Raw genomic sequence first — 16,266 nt, forward strand, 5'->3', positions numbered from 1 at the left:
ATCAGAATCAAAAAAGTGTTATTGCCATTGACAATGAACAGAATTCACAAACATAGGAACTGATAAGACAACCTATTAAAAAACAATATAAATCTACTACAGGATAAGAATAAAAATAGGCTCACTATGTACACAAGTGAAATTACATACTAACGTCATGTAATGTAGATATGTTGTGAGAATACTATATTGTATAAGTTCACTTGAATGATCTGATAAAAATACATATTTACTATTCTATTTATATATACTCATGCTGATATTTAATGTTAGTTTATTTATTTTTGATAACTCGGTTTCTTCAGCTGTAACGAAATGAATAAAGATAATTCTGATTGCTGGCTAAGTAATATCATCTCCATGGAGACAGCAGAGAGGTTACATAGTGCACCTTTAATAGCTTGTTTCTGATAAACCCCCGACCTCTTTATCTAAACACAGTGGCATTATCAAGATGCCAATCGTCGTTTCCTCAAGATTTTCAACAGCGTTTTTGTACAGAACATTATCACTGAAAAGGTTTTTGTTTGGCTCAGTTTAATACCCCAATACGAAACGTTGTAAAATATTGACCTTGAAGCTCCTTGAAAATAGAAGACAGACAGTCCAGAAAGCTTCTCCCCCGCTTTGCCTGCAATACTAATTATTTTTTTTCTAAGAATTGCTTTGCCTTTTGTTTGTTATTCTGTCCTTACAGGCATCATGGACTCGGCCTGAGCAGCACAAGGTATTCTAAATGCATGACTTTTTCAAACCCATCCATCGTTCATGTCAGGAAGCTCTCATTGACTTTGAGATGGATGTAGACCCAAACTTTTGATTACAGTTAGTGGACGAGACCTGTTTTTGTCTATCTTTGATTTTTGTTGTTGGTATGTTTACTTCTTCATCCTGGATCAAGTTAGAACTGGACATCTGCCTGGTGTTTTGCCATCTTTAGACTGTGTTCGGTGCTGCATGAGTCTGTTCTTCACAAACTGTTTATGATGGAAAAAAATCACACTTTTTGAGTTCTCTCCCACCCACATGTCCTCGCCTGGTCCACTGCCAAACTCCTATCTCATGATGACTTTTACTTGCATTTATCTATAGCTTTCTCCTGTCCTCTTTGAATGTGTGTTGAAGAGAAAGTGTGACAGCTTTGCTGGAGCCAGATGCCTGTTCCTGAAACAAATTAACATTGGCACTGAAACAATCACCCACACAAGCCTTTTCAACTTAATCAGAATGTGGGTTTACATATGGGAGGATTGTGAGAAATTCAGCCCTTCTCAGGGTTACATATTAAAAGGATGTGGAGTGAGTTATTCATTCTAATTTGGCTCCCGCTAAATCCCGGCAGGAGCTTTAATTGAATTGGAAGTTATCAAGGTGCAAGATAAGAGTTTTATGTTAATGTGCAATTTTGTCTTCATTGTGGGAAATATGTTTTATGTCTGTTTTATTAAATTGGCAACAACAGTTTTTAATATGTCCTACTTTGGTCTATAATTTGAAAATTGCACTCATGAGCCGCACTGGCCCTTGCATCACTTTGGGAATTGTGTTAGCGACGCTGTTAGCATGCACAGGTTTATGAATGTGTGGCATGTCTGTGAGTGATTTGAAATGTACAGTCAGAGAAAGCTGCATTTGTATTCGTGGCCAGCTCAAACTCAGTGAGACAAGAGTTTAAAGTGCCCTCAATGTATTTTCAGTTTTATGCCCTGGTGTTCAACTATGTGTCTCCTGTCTTCTGTTGGCTGGCTCAAGTTAATACAGACTATAGACTATGTTAGGTAGACACTGTGCAGTTGTAAATTCACAGGTGTCTGGGTGAGGGGCAGACACTGTTTTAGGTTGTATGTGCTTCAGGTCAGAGTAATGGGGGACTGCGTTATGCAACTGTCTCTGCCCCTGCTACCCGTTATGCATAATGAATGCCCCAGACGCGCTTTGTCTATTGAATGTGAATACAACCGAAGGAGGTTTTCTCTTACATGGCTGCCCGGATGGGCCCTAATTCAATATGTGTAAAAGCATCCATGCTTTTGTTTGGCCGACAGCCTGGATCAAAGCCATGTGAGCATCAGAGGCTTAGTCCTGCTCTAGCCCACTGAAATTAAACTATTTACAGCAGCAACAGAGCTCATGATCAGTAATACTGCAGGTTTGAAGTAAATATGTGTTTTTCTTTCATATATTTTCATTGTATACTTTCATTTTAACTTCGAAATAGATTTAATAGATTCAGTTTTAAAAGACAACTGCTAATTTAAAGAGTAACTACAATGCCACAATGTTAATGGCTCGGTATCAAGTGGCGATAGGTGAAACTAAACAGGGCGGTGTAAGCTCAGGTCAGCAGCAGGAAGCTCATTGTGACTGCTTTGTTAAGGAATCCAGATGTAATGGAACAGGCATTTACCAGCTCTTTATAATTCAGAATGTGTCTCATTCAAATGTGCAAAGTTCATGTAGTAGAAATGACTTCAAACATTTGTACATTCAAATATGATTTTCTTTCCATAATAATATAGTAGCGACTGATGCGTTTGCAGTAGTATAATATAGTTCTGTAGTATCTCCGTGTCCTTCACTCACCATGCGCTTCACCTGGGGAGACCTCGGTGTGAAAAGCTTTGAATGTTTCTCGTGCATCATTATTTATTTACTGTTTTCCTTTACTATTCCTTTTCTTTTCATTTCTATCTTTTCAGGTCACACGTTCATGCGCATGCATTTGTCCTGTAAATGTAGAAAGTCTGAACTGTTTTTTCTCCCCTTTTAGAGCCCAGATGGAAATGTAGTTGTAAGAAGTGATGCCCGAGTCTCCTCTTTGACTTTAAAGTATGTCAAGTACACAGACGCTGGACAGTACATGTGCACAGCTCAAAGTGCCATCGGAGAAGACACAGCAGCAGCATATCTGGAGGTGCAATGTAAGTAATCACTTTATTTAAAAGGTTATGGGGCAAATACCGTAATTTCCGGACTATAAGTTGCACGAGAGTATAAGTCGAGCCAAAAAATGCATAATAGAGAAGAAAAAAACACATAGAAGTCGCTCCGGAGTATAAGTATATAAGTATCAATATAAATACCCCAGCCAAAACTATGAAAAAAGGTGCGGAAAATACGGTAGTCTCTTGGAAGTTACTGAATCTGGTTTGGATGTTTTGTATTGGTAAAAGTCTCAAGTATAAAACGATTTGAAGGCCTAAATAGTACATCTTTATCAACAGATGTCAAAAAAGTCTGCAGTCTCATTTTTCTGCCTATCATCATGTAATCACACCCTGTTCTTATTGCTCTTTTAAAGCAGGTATAAGTACTGTAAATGTATGTTTCTTTGTCTAGATGCTCCTAAGATCCACGGCACAGTGGCAGTGTACACATGGGAGGGCAATTCAGTCAACCTGAGCTGTGAGGTCCGGGCCTACCCCAGCGAAGTGTCTATTGTCTGGCTGCGGGACGGATTCCAGCTGCCGAACTCAAACTCCACCAACATCAAGGTCTTCAGGAGCCCTTCCTCTAGCTACTTGCAGGTACACGGCTCCGCAAACAAAGGTCTAATAGTGTGATTTCCCTGCAGTAGATTGAGATGTTCACACTCCCTCTGATCATCAAGATTTTATGAGGATTGAACTGAAGTGTAGGATTCTTTCAGCTACATTGTGGAAAAGATGTCCTGAATTATTTAGCAGGAAAGCTCACAACAAATAAAAATAGGCTCCACTAATGGACAAACATAAAGGTCACCTTTAAAAGGTTGACACAACTTTCTTCATCTGTTCTGCCTCTCTGCCTTCAACAGTAACGTGCTGCTTTTCCTTCTCTCCTGTAGATAATGACAGAATCGGAAAATGACTATGGGAGCTACAACTGCACAGCTTCAAACGCCATAGGAACCGAGTCCAAGGAATTTCTTCTGATTCAAGCCGGTCAGTTCTGAACCAGACAATTGTGGTTTAATAATAAATATTATAGCGAATCAATCAAATCCACAAAGGCTCCATATCAATAGCAGACACCACAGCTACCAGACAGACTGAAGTAACACAGCTAGCTCTTTGAATACAGCTTCTTCTTTAACAGAAATAGATTGATATTTGTTAAATGGCTTTTATATCTTACTCAAATACTGAAGACAATCACTGACTGATGATTTCCTCTTTGCTTCATTTGGTTGTGTAGCAAAACAAACCTTAAGGATGTTTTTAGTGCAGTTAAAAATAACCATTACTGGTGCTGTGTACTCATGCAGTCTCCCACCATCGCTCAATAACACAGCAACCACTCTCACACAGTGTGGAAAATTACAAGTCTGTAGCCTTAAAATGAATTGACAATCCACCGTTCTCTAATGTTAGTAATTACACTGGCTTCTCTCTTTTATCACCAGTGAAAGTCAATAAGCATTCATGAGAATGACATTTTAAAAAATTAAATCAGTTGATTATTCTGTACCTCTTTTATCAGCAAGAAATTAATTTGATCAAAATCATAACTTGTATAGAAATAGGTTGGAAAACTGCCCCTCTCTATTTGCACCTATTGTATTATATTAAATCAGCAGTAATCAGAGTGTTCCTCTGCCTGTCACAGACGTCCCATCTGCCCCCTCTGTCAGTGAGGTCCGGCCCTTCTCCACCACGGCACAGCTCCAGTTTGAGGAGCCCGAGTCCAACGGTGGAGTCCCTGTTCTGAGGTACAGGGCCGAGTGGAGAACTCCGGGGCACGGCCGCTGGCAGCAGAAGCTCTTTGAGGCCCAGGATGGTAAGAATTCGAAGAGGAAGTCCTGACATTTGTCTGTTTTAAACAGCTAAATGATTAGCTTCAGTACATTTGCAATCTCATCAATGTAAATCTTCAATAACTGTTAATAACTGGCATTAGATAATATTCAGTATTTGTATTTGGCAATAGAAATGTACGATAGAAATTATGATGTAACATTAGATCAAGCGCTGCAAGAATATCATTTTGTTTGTGGATATTTAGATCTGAATTACAAATAGTCAGCACTAGTGTGATGAAAATGAAAACATGTTTTGTTACAGTCCTTAAAAGTGTTCATCGTTTCAGTGCTAATTAAAGCTCTGGCCTGCCTCTTGTGACAGGCTTTGTCAGTGACATGATCATCACAAGCCTGAAGCCAGAGACCAACTATGAAGTCAGATTATCAGCCATCAACGGGAAGGGTGATGGGGAGAACAGCCCAGCGGAGCTCTTTAAGACCGAGCCTGTCCGTAAGTGTTTGCATATTCATGTTTTCTCTGTGTTGTTTTAGCAGAAAGCTTGTTAACACGATGGAGTATTTTATAAGTGGTTCATTTTTATGCAGAACCAGTTACATTTCCCAAATGCAAAGAACAGCCAATGTCTATACAGCTGAAGCAGGTGGTATAGTTTCAACCCGTTTTTTAGTGTTCAGCGCCCTCTGTTGGTCAACTTTAAATATCTCGATGGCCCTTTTCTATTCAACACTGTTGCTGACTCCAAATGAAATCTGTTCAGAGACATTTGGACAGCGTTCAGTGTTATCTTGATGCTAATCGTCTGCAGATTCTTTGTTTTTGGCTGAGCCTTTTCTCGTCTTTCTCTGTGGGTGCATCAGATTTAGCCGTCAAATTAACAGTTAATTAAAAGTTGTGGTATTGGATTGATGTGTTTTTCATAAACCGTTTGTTATCAAGGCTCCGTTTTTTTTGTGGATAATGATCTTTGCTATTTATTTACACCCACAAACAACACCACATAGCTGTACACGTTTCATTGTTTTGTCTTTTCTAATGCAATTTCAGATTCCTTTTTTTAATATCTGAAAATGGTATCGAGTCTGATTGATATTAAAACATTTTATCAGATGTTTATTTCCAGGTTCTTCTTCGTCAATGCAAAAACATATGACTTAATTTGTACAGATTGTCACTGGTGGAGAACACAACCGACTCTGATTGCGTGATTTGTTTCCTTTCATGTCTCTAGATGGCAGTTTTCAATTTATCGCTGAGGACACAGGTTTGTTGAGTAGTGCGGATAATAGCTGATAGTCTTTAGTGTTGTAGCTTTAGTGTCTGTCCCCTCTGGACCTCATCAACCCTTCCTGATTAGCTACATTCAGTCATAAAATAACCAAAAGTGCGCAACCTTGTCTGACTGTAACGCTTCACTTTTCTCCCTTACCTCTAGATTGTTACTTCTCTAGCACGTTGTTACTTATGAATATTAATGTAAACACTTTGATTCACAGCTTGAGGAATAATTGGCTTAATGGCTGTATTTTTTTTTTTGGAAGTAGGAGCAAATCTCTGCAGTTCAAACGCAGTGGGGCCCCTCCAGCGCCCGCCATTGGGTGTAATTTGGAAATGTTTACTTTTGGATTAGGCTCATCAGCTTTGATTAATCAGCTGTCTCGTAAATCACAAAGTCTTAAGTGAAGACAAAGCTGTTGGATGCACCTTTTCTTTTCCGTTTGACTGTGTGCTACGTCGCCGTGCCAGACTGTTTATTCGCCTTAAGGGGATTTGTTTTTCGCTTTGCTAGTGTTGTCATGTCTTATTGTGCATTTGTCTCGTTCACTCTCACATGTGAGCGTCACGCGTGTGCCCGTCTCCCTCCCGACGCAGAAGGTAACTGTCGATTTTCTGAAAAGAACGCTTCCTCATCAGATAATTCTGATTAATTCTTCCATTTAGCTCCAGTTGCTCTGAAGCGGACGTGTAATATTACCCACCTCAAACGTATTAATCAGACAGTTGGACGTTTGCCGCAGTGGGATAAATGAGGGCGGAGCAGAGCCGCTTTCAGGGTGATACATAACTGTCACTAGTATTTAATATCATCACCACTAGTGTAGTATTGATGGCTTACGGAGAAAAAAGCTGAGAAATGGTCCCTGTCGTGTGTTTGGATAAATCAACTGTATAATAAACTCAGAGCTCTAATCCATTTTCTCTCACCAACTCACAGAAATACTACTACTACTACTACTACTACTACTACAGGTGTAATAAATACCTAACCTTCTTGTTCTGTTACATTTCAGACACATTGAACTAACACATTACAATATAATAACAAAGAGAAAGAAAATACTCAATAATATATGCTCTAAATATTTTATACTGTTGCCTGCTTTTCATCCACTGATTCCAAACAGAGTTCCACAAATACAAGGTTCAGAAATAAAGTGGGCTGATGTCGCTTATAGAGGAGTGTTATCTTCTCTTGATCTGTTTATTCTGTGAAAGCCACTTGTGAGAATCAGCATTTCAGTCAGCGCGAAAAGACCACTTCCCCAGAGCTGTATTACACTGGCACTATGTCAGTTAGCAATTTAATGCTGATTGAAAGCCACTCCCAGGCAGAATCAGATAAGCATGTGTATGTGTCACTCGGTAATTAGACTCCAGACTGGCCATCTACAGGAAAGTGATTTAGGAAGGCCGAGCGCATTTAAAGAAACAACAAAATCAAAAAGTTTAGAATGAAACAAAGCATTTACTTTAAGTTGGACAGTTGCTTCTCTTTCATATTTATGTGTGCATTTACACAAGGTGCTGCTTTGATCCCACAGGGAACCCAAATCCTCCAAAGCTGGAGTGGGCTCCTCAGCCCAAAGGCAACGCTCTCAGAGTGGGCTGGATCAAACAGGACGATGGCGGTTCACCCATCCTGCATTATCTCATCCGCTATAAACCAGTGAGTATTGTCTCTACTGCACAAAGGAAGATACTGACATTTGAAAAAACATAACACAGATACTATTTGATGTCTACAATCCCAATTCTGAAAATGTACACTCTTAAAGGCGCAATGGACGATTTTTCGGCGATTTGAGAACGCAGGCGGAAGTGCGCATGCGCACTCCCCCGTGCGGACTGATACAACACACACGTGCGTTTGTTTATTAGCGCAACGGAGCGCATCACATCTCTCGTCTCCCGTAGATTTCTGTCCACTTCTGCGTCAGCTCGAACTGTCTTTCTCCGTCTTCATTTTGCCCCGTACACTGAGGGAACTATATTTTGATAGATCCATGCGCTTAGGCACGCGGAAACGTGGGGACGAACCGCACGCGGCTGCAGGTGAGCGGTAGGTGCGTTTTATGATTGACACATGGCAGGACAAATGATTTATCCACGCCACGAGGAAATATGATAAAAAATTTGCTGAAAAAAATCGTCCATTCCACCTTTAAAATAAGTAGTATAGTAGTAGTATAAACTCTACATCAACAAAGTTTAATTAACATTTATGAGATTCTGAGAACATAGCATTACGTACATTGTATCCATTGCCTGAAAGTATTTGAACTTGGTCTGTTAACAACCTTGTCTCGACTGTTGTCACCTCTGACCTACAGCCTATTTATGCCCATTGTACTTTTGTAGATTCAGGCCACAGAGTGGAAACCTGAGATCCGGATGCCCATTGGCAGTGACTCTGTGGTCCTCAGTGGACTTGAATGGGACACAGAATACAATGTGCTTGTTGTGGCTGAAAATGAAAAGGGCAAGTCCCAGCCAGCATCTATGTCCTTCAGAACGACGGCAGAACCAGCCGGAGTGCCAGGTATGCTCTAACTCACTCACTCCAACTAATCAAAGAACAAACTCAGAGCAAACCAAAACAGCCATCTATTTGAACTCTCCACCAGTGAAAGGTGAATGACAACTAAATAAATCTACAAAAAAGATTTCTCAGGGAGAACTTTGCCAGAAATGATTTTCCGGTTGAATCTTCTCACTTTCAACTTTTGACAGGCCTTGTTAAACGAGCCTGAGTTTGCTCTTGCACATCTAGGACAGGCTCTCCCTGCGACGGATGACGTGATGACGTGAGTGTTTGGAGTTTTTCTTTAGCAAGACTAAAAAAACAGCAGTACAATCTACATCCACGCCTCCCTAAATATTTAATATTAACATCTCTAACCACTTCAGAGTGTTGCAGCCACATAAAAATAAATCAGCCCCACAGATGTAGTGAATGCTACTGTAGTTGTTGTTTAGCAGAGATAGCGGTGGAGCTCGGGCTTTCATTTTCCAGTCTAAAGCATCTCTTACTCACTCACCATCTCAACGTTTGTGCTGTGCCTTTTCTTTGATGTGTTGCCATTTCTCCCCTTTTACTAGAATGATGAGTTTCCCTTATTATACTTTGGTTGATTTCAGGCCGTACAGACACATTTTCACATTCTCTCTTCCTGTGTTCTCCCACCCTTCTCTGGTTTTCCTCTTTGTTTCCCTTCATTTGCCCCGCTCCTTTTGCTCTGTCTGTCGGTGTGTTCGCTCTCTTCTTCCTCTGGTCTTGGACATTGGTGTGGTGGACCACGAACATTTGCATCCTGACCTGTGTGCGTTTTCAGCCACGCAGGCCAGTTCATCTGTGACATACACTTTGGTATCACTCATCCTGTCTGTTTCCACCGTGTTCCTGCTCTAATAGGAAGAGATTAGGAGAGTTTACCTTCTTCAGGCCTCTCCGGACATTTCCACTCTTTCATTACAAAGCGAAAAGGTGCTTTCACAAGACTCTGAGCCAAATCAGATTTCTCGCTCTGCCTCGGCTCGAGCGGTGCACCAGTCTGAGCTGAGCTGAAAAACATTCTTATTCACTGTGGACTGATGAATGAGAAAAGCATTTACAAAGATGTGTGAGAACGTGTGTGTGACAGTGATGTTAGTCTTTGTAACGCATTTACTTTTCATCTGTAAATCATGTCCATTTATTTGCATGTAATTTTTTTTAGATAATTTAAAAATAGCTGTATGTTTTTTTTAACGAACATTATTATTTTGGATTATTTGCATACATTTTTTCCGAGTAATTTATGGTGCGAGATGTTTTTCGCAATAACAGCGTTCAATTATGTTTACAGTGCTTTCAACAAAAACATGTTAAGTTGATGAATATTGTACTTATTTAAAATACAAGCAACACCCTATATATTTGGTGTTGCTTGTACTAAATAAAGGATATTTTTAAATGTACTGTTTAATACCTGACACCATAGGCTGACTTAGCACATATAGATAAAAGAAACATCAGATACGCAAAGGTGAGTAGTTTATTTTTTTCATGATAAACTGTAGGTAGTATGTTTGTGCTTCATTGTTCATGAGCAAAATCCACCTCTTGTTTTGTCCTGCAGATCTGGGCGAGGAGACCGTACTCAATATGAACACTATTATCTGGGCGGGCATCATTGTTGTAGTATTTATACTCCTCCTGCTGGCTGTGGATGTCACCTGTTACTTTGTCAACAAGTGTGGCCTGATTATGTGCCTTTGTGGGAAGTCGGGCACTGGCACTAAAGGACACCACTTGGAAGAGGGCAAGGCTGCATTCATGTACGTCATGTAAAAAACAAACAAGAGATGTGATTTGCACCGCATAGGTCGATACAGAAAGTGTATGGTAGAAGGGTAGACTATAGCTGCAGACGGCCAGAAATGACTGACTTAAATCAAATTGTGTGGGTGGTAGAATTATGTATTGATTTTTTCTGTGTTTTATGCCACTACTTTCAGTGAATTGCAGCCACAGTTAGCCAGACACAAACATCGATCTTGTAAATCTGCAGCACAGAAAATCTATTCTCAAATCATGTATATACAAAATATACTCTATGCTACTGTTATTAAAATACAATTTGTGCCCTGCTACAGAAAAGATGAATCTAAAGAGCCAATTGTTGAAGTTCGAACAGAAGATGAGTGCACAGCCAATCACAACGCAGCAGGGCCCACAGAGCCCAGTGAGACCACGCCCCTCACAGAGCCAGAGTAAGTGCAGCTGACCTGCGCCGAGCGGCCCTTTAACTCTTCTTTTGAGCTGTGTACAATGCACTCCACTTCAAAGAATCATTCTCTTTAAGAGACCGGCTGATTTGGCCTCCATTAATGCGCTCAGTTAAAAGTCCGGGTCATTCTTGAGTGGAGTCCACTGAACTGTGTTGCTTTTTGTATTTACTCCCATTCAAAGGGATTATCGCACTTTATGTTTTTTCTCCAAACAGCGGAGAATGTTCTCATACAAAGGTTAAAGCAATACCAGTTAAAGACGGTGCATTTTCAGCATTTAGAGTGTGGTCAACTCATGAAGTCATTTGACAACCACAGAAAGCCATTGTTCACGTAGACTATATGGAAAAGTGCATTTGAAAATTGTCACTGGTACTGTTTAACCACCGTGCTGTAGTTCTTAGCAGACCTTTTCTAGTGTCAGTTTTCTAGTCAGTGTTCTCCATGTTGTGTGTATGGGATGTATCTTTTATGGTCCACTCACAGCATGAAGCCTTTTTATTTCAGTTAATTGGCCTAATATGTGCTTTTTTCAGTTGCTTTGTCTCTACTTGTGTCGTGTTTCGTGACTAAACCCGTGCATGCCGGTCCGAGCCACCTTCCTCCGTCACAGTCACCCTGGTGTCTAGTCTGTGTGTCTCTGTTCTCTCCCTGCTCTCAGGCTGGCGGCTTACACTGCTGCTCTGGCACTGGACACGCTCTCCTCCACAGCCACTGCAACACTCGACCCCGCCCTGGACAGCCCCTCTAGCGAGACCACCACACTCACCTGTAGTCTGTCCACACCTGCCAACGAGCCCGCGCACGCCCCCGCCACCGCCGCTACTCCGTGTGCCGACTCCAACACTGCCCCGCCAACTCCTGCCCACTCTGCTGCCGACGACGCAGAGAAAACAGAGCTACCGGAGCTAAAAGAGCTACCCGAGCTGCCCGAGCTACCAGAGCAACCCGAGCTGCCCGAGCTACCAGAGCAACCCGAGCTGCCCGAGCTACCAGAGCAACCAGAGCTACCAGAGCTACCAGAGCTACCAGAGCTACCAGAGCTACCAGAGCTACCCGTAAAACACGAAAAGGCAGAGAAACCAAGCCCGTTAGTTCTGGATCAGAATGAATACACCATCCCAGACAAGCAGGCTAAACTCAACACTCCTCCTACTACCCCGGATCGGACTAAAGATCCTAAACCTGTCACGCCAGTCCCACCAAAGAGGCGCTTCTCTCCCAAACTTAAAGCGGCTCAACACGCGAGAAATAGCCCCCCCGTGTCCCCGCTCGCCGCCTCGTCCCCCTCTTTCTCTCCAGTTCTGAGGAAACCCGCTCCGAGTCCGCCGGGGCGCAAGAAAACCGCCGCGCCCCAAGACACCGTAGCCTTAGATGCACGCAACACTGCCAACACTGCCCCCCCTCCGGCTGCCCCAAAGCAAAACGCACACAGCACTGCCCCGGATTTAACCAAGAGTAGCTTTATAACCTTTGATAATAACAAACTATCTGACCAAAAAGACGACAATAACATCACTATGACCAAAAACGCTCCTTTAGTCAACCACGACAGCCCCAGCTCGGACACCACTGACGACACTGCCCCCCTAGTCGCAGACGTCCCTACTGGGCACGCTGCTCGTTCCAACACCTCCAAAGACATTTTTGCCACGTACCCTAACACATATGATTTGCTGAGCCCCGAAGCCCCGAGCCCGCACCTCACCTTCTTGGAAAGTCCTGACATAGAGTTAGAGCTGGGGAACAGGACAGAGAGGCCTTCGTCGCCCCCTGCTGACCTGATTAGCCTAGACAGCCCGGCCTCTGATCCCGCTCTGCCCAATGGAGACGGAGCGGACCCCTCATCAGGGACTCTGGCCAAGACCGCTCCTCCTGTCAGCGATGAGTACGGCTCCCTCTAGAGGTTTATCTGTGTGTGTGTTTGTGTGCGAATGTGTGTGTGTGTGTGTTTGTGTGTGTGTGTGTGTGTGTGCCCATTCATTCACCACCGCATCCTGCCATTGACCCACACTAGCTAAAGTAATGGTTAATTTGGCAATGACAGTATTATTAGTATTATTAATTTAATGTTGTGCTGTGAATGAAAAATTATGTCTTGGTTTTTCTGTTTTATGCTTGTGTGTGTCATTGTCCATTTGGGGGTGGTTTACCAGACCCACCAGAACAGCTTTCCCTCTCATTTCAAAATACATTATATAAACACTCAAATACCAAGTTACACCATGTCTTTCTTTCTGAAAAATGTTTAAATCCCTTTATAAGTTAGGCTTTGTCTCTACATCAAAACTGTCACCAGTGCAACTAGTTTATATTTTCACTGCCACTTTTTCTAAAATGTTTCTCTTGCATAGAACATAGATATTACAGTTTATTGAGCAGTATAATAAATTGAGACGCAGTTATTATCACAGCTTTTACAATGGAACTACAAGCATCTTAAATTATTAGAGGTGGGTAGAGTATCGAAAGACCAAATATATAATGATGTTGTTGTGAAGAGATGCCAAATTTAAGGGTATAAAGTAATATTTCTGCACTTTTGTGGGAAATTTTAGTCAAATTTCAACTCCCATTAATACATTTATTTTTTTGGGCTTGACAAAATATTGTCTGAATATTCTATATATATTAGGATATTTAAAATATATTGATATTTTTTGTTAATATTACCCACCCATAGTTAACACCCACAATAGAGTTTTGTTTGTTACAGAGAAATTAAACCAGAAATTCCCCTTGTTTCTACGGTGAGCATGCATTATTGTCTAATTTCCCCTACTGTCAAGGTGGTGAAGAAATATGTGATAAGATGTCATAGTATATAAGACGTCTTCTTACATATTGAGTGAAAATGTGAATATATGGATCAGATGTTGGCAGCTAGATTTAATTGTGTTAAAATGTAATGTTTGTTATTGAGGTTCTTCAGGTGTATAATAATTGAACGTGTTTCCCCTTTCACCTTCCAGGCACTTTTTCTCAGATGAAACAGGCAAACTGCAGGAGGCCGAGTTAACAAACGCCCGTGCAGAGATCGCTACAGGACACAACAGTATCATACAAACTGAGAGCAAAGCATGATGGGACCATTTATGAACATGAACATTTCAAAACTGTGGAGTTTTGATTTCCAGTGCCCTTAACTTCATTTTAAATCACTAGTTTGAGTGCACGTCAGTGTGCACTTTACGGATCACATGACAAATGTTTACTACACCGGGGAAGGTTAGATCTTAAGAGATTTATTTTATTTTTATATCATTTTATTTACATGCACAGGATAAATAGTAATTATCTTATATCTGCCTGGTAAAATATCACATACACTAATAACTGTTCTTTTTTATGTGATTATGGTTTAAAGTGCCGTTATGCACAACGATTGAATTATTATGAAAAGATGTAAAATAAAAAAGGACTATATACTATATAAATATATATATATAAATAGAAATTATTTTTCTTATGTTCATGTTTTCCTGTTCAGATGTACATTGTTGCATTTTTATTTAAATGTGTGGGTTAGTGTTATTGAAGCTTGTTCTGCATGTCTGGCCTGTGTAAGGTTGTACCATTATGTTTACAGCGGTTGGTGCTACAGCTTGTCCTCTACAGGAATGTGTGGATTATACCATGTCTGACCAACAACAATGATCTGAGAAGCCAAGAGATGGAAATTCTAGCTCATCTCGATAGCAAATTAAATAAATAGAAAATTAGATAGACAAACTAGCTATTGACGCTCTTCAATTTTTTAGACACAAAATATGTATGTAAATAAAAAAATAATGTTGAAAAGCATTGAACCCCATTAATATCATGAGCTAAATGTGAAATTGACACTTTTTTGGGGTCTAGCCCTGGGATAGCAGCTTCAAGGGCTACTATTTCTGTACCACTTGAATTAATCAAACATGCTTTTTTTAGTTGTGAAAATTGTACAAAAATCAGTTTTGTTTCCATTCCTGCCTGCAAGCTTGTGCACTGCGCCTGGGTGTCAGTAAACTGTCTAGTCCTCAGTTTTATAATAATCTGCATAGTGTTGTGGTGACAGATTTAGCCTATTCTTTTTTATTATTCTGAATGAATAGAACTAAAGTGTAATAAATGAACTAACATGGACTTTAAGTGTGGTGTATAAAATCTCTGTCGCAGCACATGAATTTGCAGCTGTAGTGAAAGAAGGTGTTCTGTGGCATGATTTCCATCTTTTTATAAAAATAAAAACTGTGCTTAAATGATATTTCCGTGTCTGGGCAAACTCATCTCAGAGAAATATTGTTTTAAACCCTCAAATATTCAATATTAGGCCTTTTTCTTTTGTACAAAATCCTAAGTGGTCAGTTTGTGTCATGTCAGTAGAAGAAAGTAATCTCTAACCAGTTGAGTTAATTATGGATTTGACTGGGTCAGAACAAAAGGAGTGATGTAGGCCGAATTGCATCACATGAATTCCTCCACATTCGCTTAACCACATTCCCTGTCTGTTTCATCTTCAAACATATTTTATTTGATCTCTTTTGTACATTCTGTACATCTTATAAATAAAAAAGGCTGACTCTCATTGCGTCTGGCGCATTTTTGTTCATTTATAAAATCACCCCGTGTAGTGTCCTGTTTCGGCCGGTAGGTGGCAGCCTCAGCCCTCTGATTGTTGCGCCTTGTTTTCGCCATGTCATGGACGCACTGGATTATTAACAGAAAGGTTACTGTGCAATCAAGTTATTTTGGGCTGTAAATTCTCCGGGAAACTTGTGTGCAGATTGCACTGGGGGCAAACAGACACGCGGTACTGCTGGTTGTATAATACATGTTTGGGTCTGAGTCAAGTGAACTCTTCCCGGCTTGGATATCAAAATATTGAGTGGGACACTTTGAGCAGCGCATGCCTTCAGCTAATGTGACACGAAGCCACAAACGGGTGCAGTGTCAACAGTGTCCGTGACCACAGAGGACCGCAGTGACCTGACGGGAGCCTCCTGTTTCAGACGTGCCACTAAAAGGCCCCGCTTTAACTCAGTTCACTTTTCACTTCACCTAAATGCAACTCCGGCACCGGTGTTTGCCCTTTAGAATTGAAAGTGGCCTGCGCCGGTGGCCTGTCAGTCTTCAGATGCCCTGCAGATGTCTCTGATTGCAGCAGGAGAGAAAAGGAGCAGAGGGCGATCACTCAAGAGCCTGACGTCGGCCGGTGATGATTTGCAGCCGGTCAAGACAGCGGCAAAGTCCCGTCTTAATCCAGGTGCTCACGGAAGAAACCTTTCACTATAAGAGGCCCGAGCCACGTTTTAGGCAACACAGATGGGAACACAGAAATGAGGCTGTTTTAACAGTTGTCCCCACATTCTGGTTGTCCTGGGAATTATTTTAAAAAGTCTGTGGCTATTTATCAATCGACCATGTCCCCCAATCATAATTCACACTGCAACATAATTTAAGTCTTAAACATACTAATGATAATAATGTATTTTCT

The 16,266-nt window shown here is 41.1% G+C and overlaps 1 protein-coding gene across 11 annotated transcripts in view; it reads left to right on the forward strand.

Annotated features, from left to right (window-relative positions):
* The window catches only part of ncam1b (neural cell adhesion molecule 1b), a 44,512-nt gene extending 29,157 nt beyond the window's left edge, over positions 1 to 15,355 (forward strand). For 2 of the 11 annotated variants that reach the window (XM_072464296.1, XM_072464297.1), the window contains 13 exons: positions 698 to 727; positions 2,771 to 2,921; positions 3,340 to 3,527; positions 3,827 to 3,923; positions 4,588 to 4,758; positions 5,103 to 5,231; positions 5,971 to 6,003; positions 7,562 to 7,686; positions 8,379 to 8,559; positions 10,139 to 10,337; positions 10,656 to 10,772; positions 11,452 to 12,678; positions 13,763 to 15,355. In XM_072464296.1, the coding sequence (XP_072320397.1) occupies positions 698 to 727; positions 2,771 to 2,921; positions 3,340 to 3,527; positions 3,827 to 3,923; positions 4,588 to 4,758; positions 5,103 to 5,231; positions 5,971 to 6,003; positions 7,562 to 7,686; positions 8,379 to 8,559; positions 10,139 to 10,337; positions 10,656 to 10,772; positions 11,452 to 12,678; positions 13,763 to 13,874 (2,760 nt within the window). In that variant the 3' untranslated portion in view covers positions 13,875 to 15,355. Of the gene's footprint in view, positions 1 to 697; positions 728 to 2,770; positions 2,922 to 3,339; positions 3,528 to 3,826; positions 3,924 to 4,587; positions 4,759 to 5,102; positions 5,232 to 5,970; positions 6,004 to 7,561; positions 7,687 to 8,378; positions 8,560 to 9,352; positions 9,710 to 10,138; positions 10,338 to 10,655; positions 10,773 to 11,451; positions 12,697 to 13,762 lie in introns of those variants that run through there. The other 9 variants (XM_072464298.1, XM_072464300.1, XM_072464299.1 and 6 more) reach the window with 7 other exon arrangements.
* The last annotated feature ends 911 nt before the right edge of the window (positions 15,356 to 16,266 follow it).

The sequence above is a fragment of the Eucyclogobius newberryi genome, unplaced genomic scaffold (assembly GCF_026437365.1).
Source record: "Eucyclogobius newberryi isolate DKJ021-1_F unplaced genomic scaffold, fEucNew1.0.hap1 SCAF_10, whole genome shotgun sequence".
Lineage (NCBI taxonomy): Eukaryota > Metazoa > Chordata > Actinopteri > Gobiiformes > Gobiidae > Eucyclogobius > Eucyclogobius newberryi.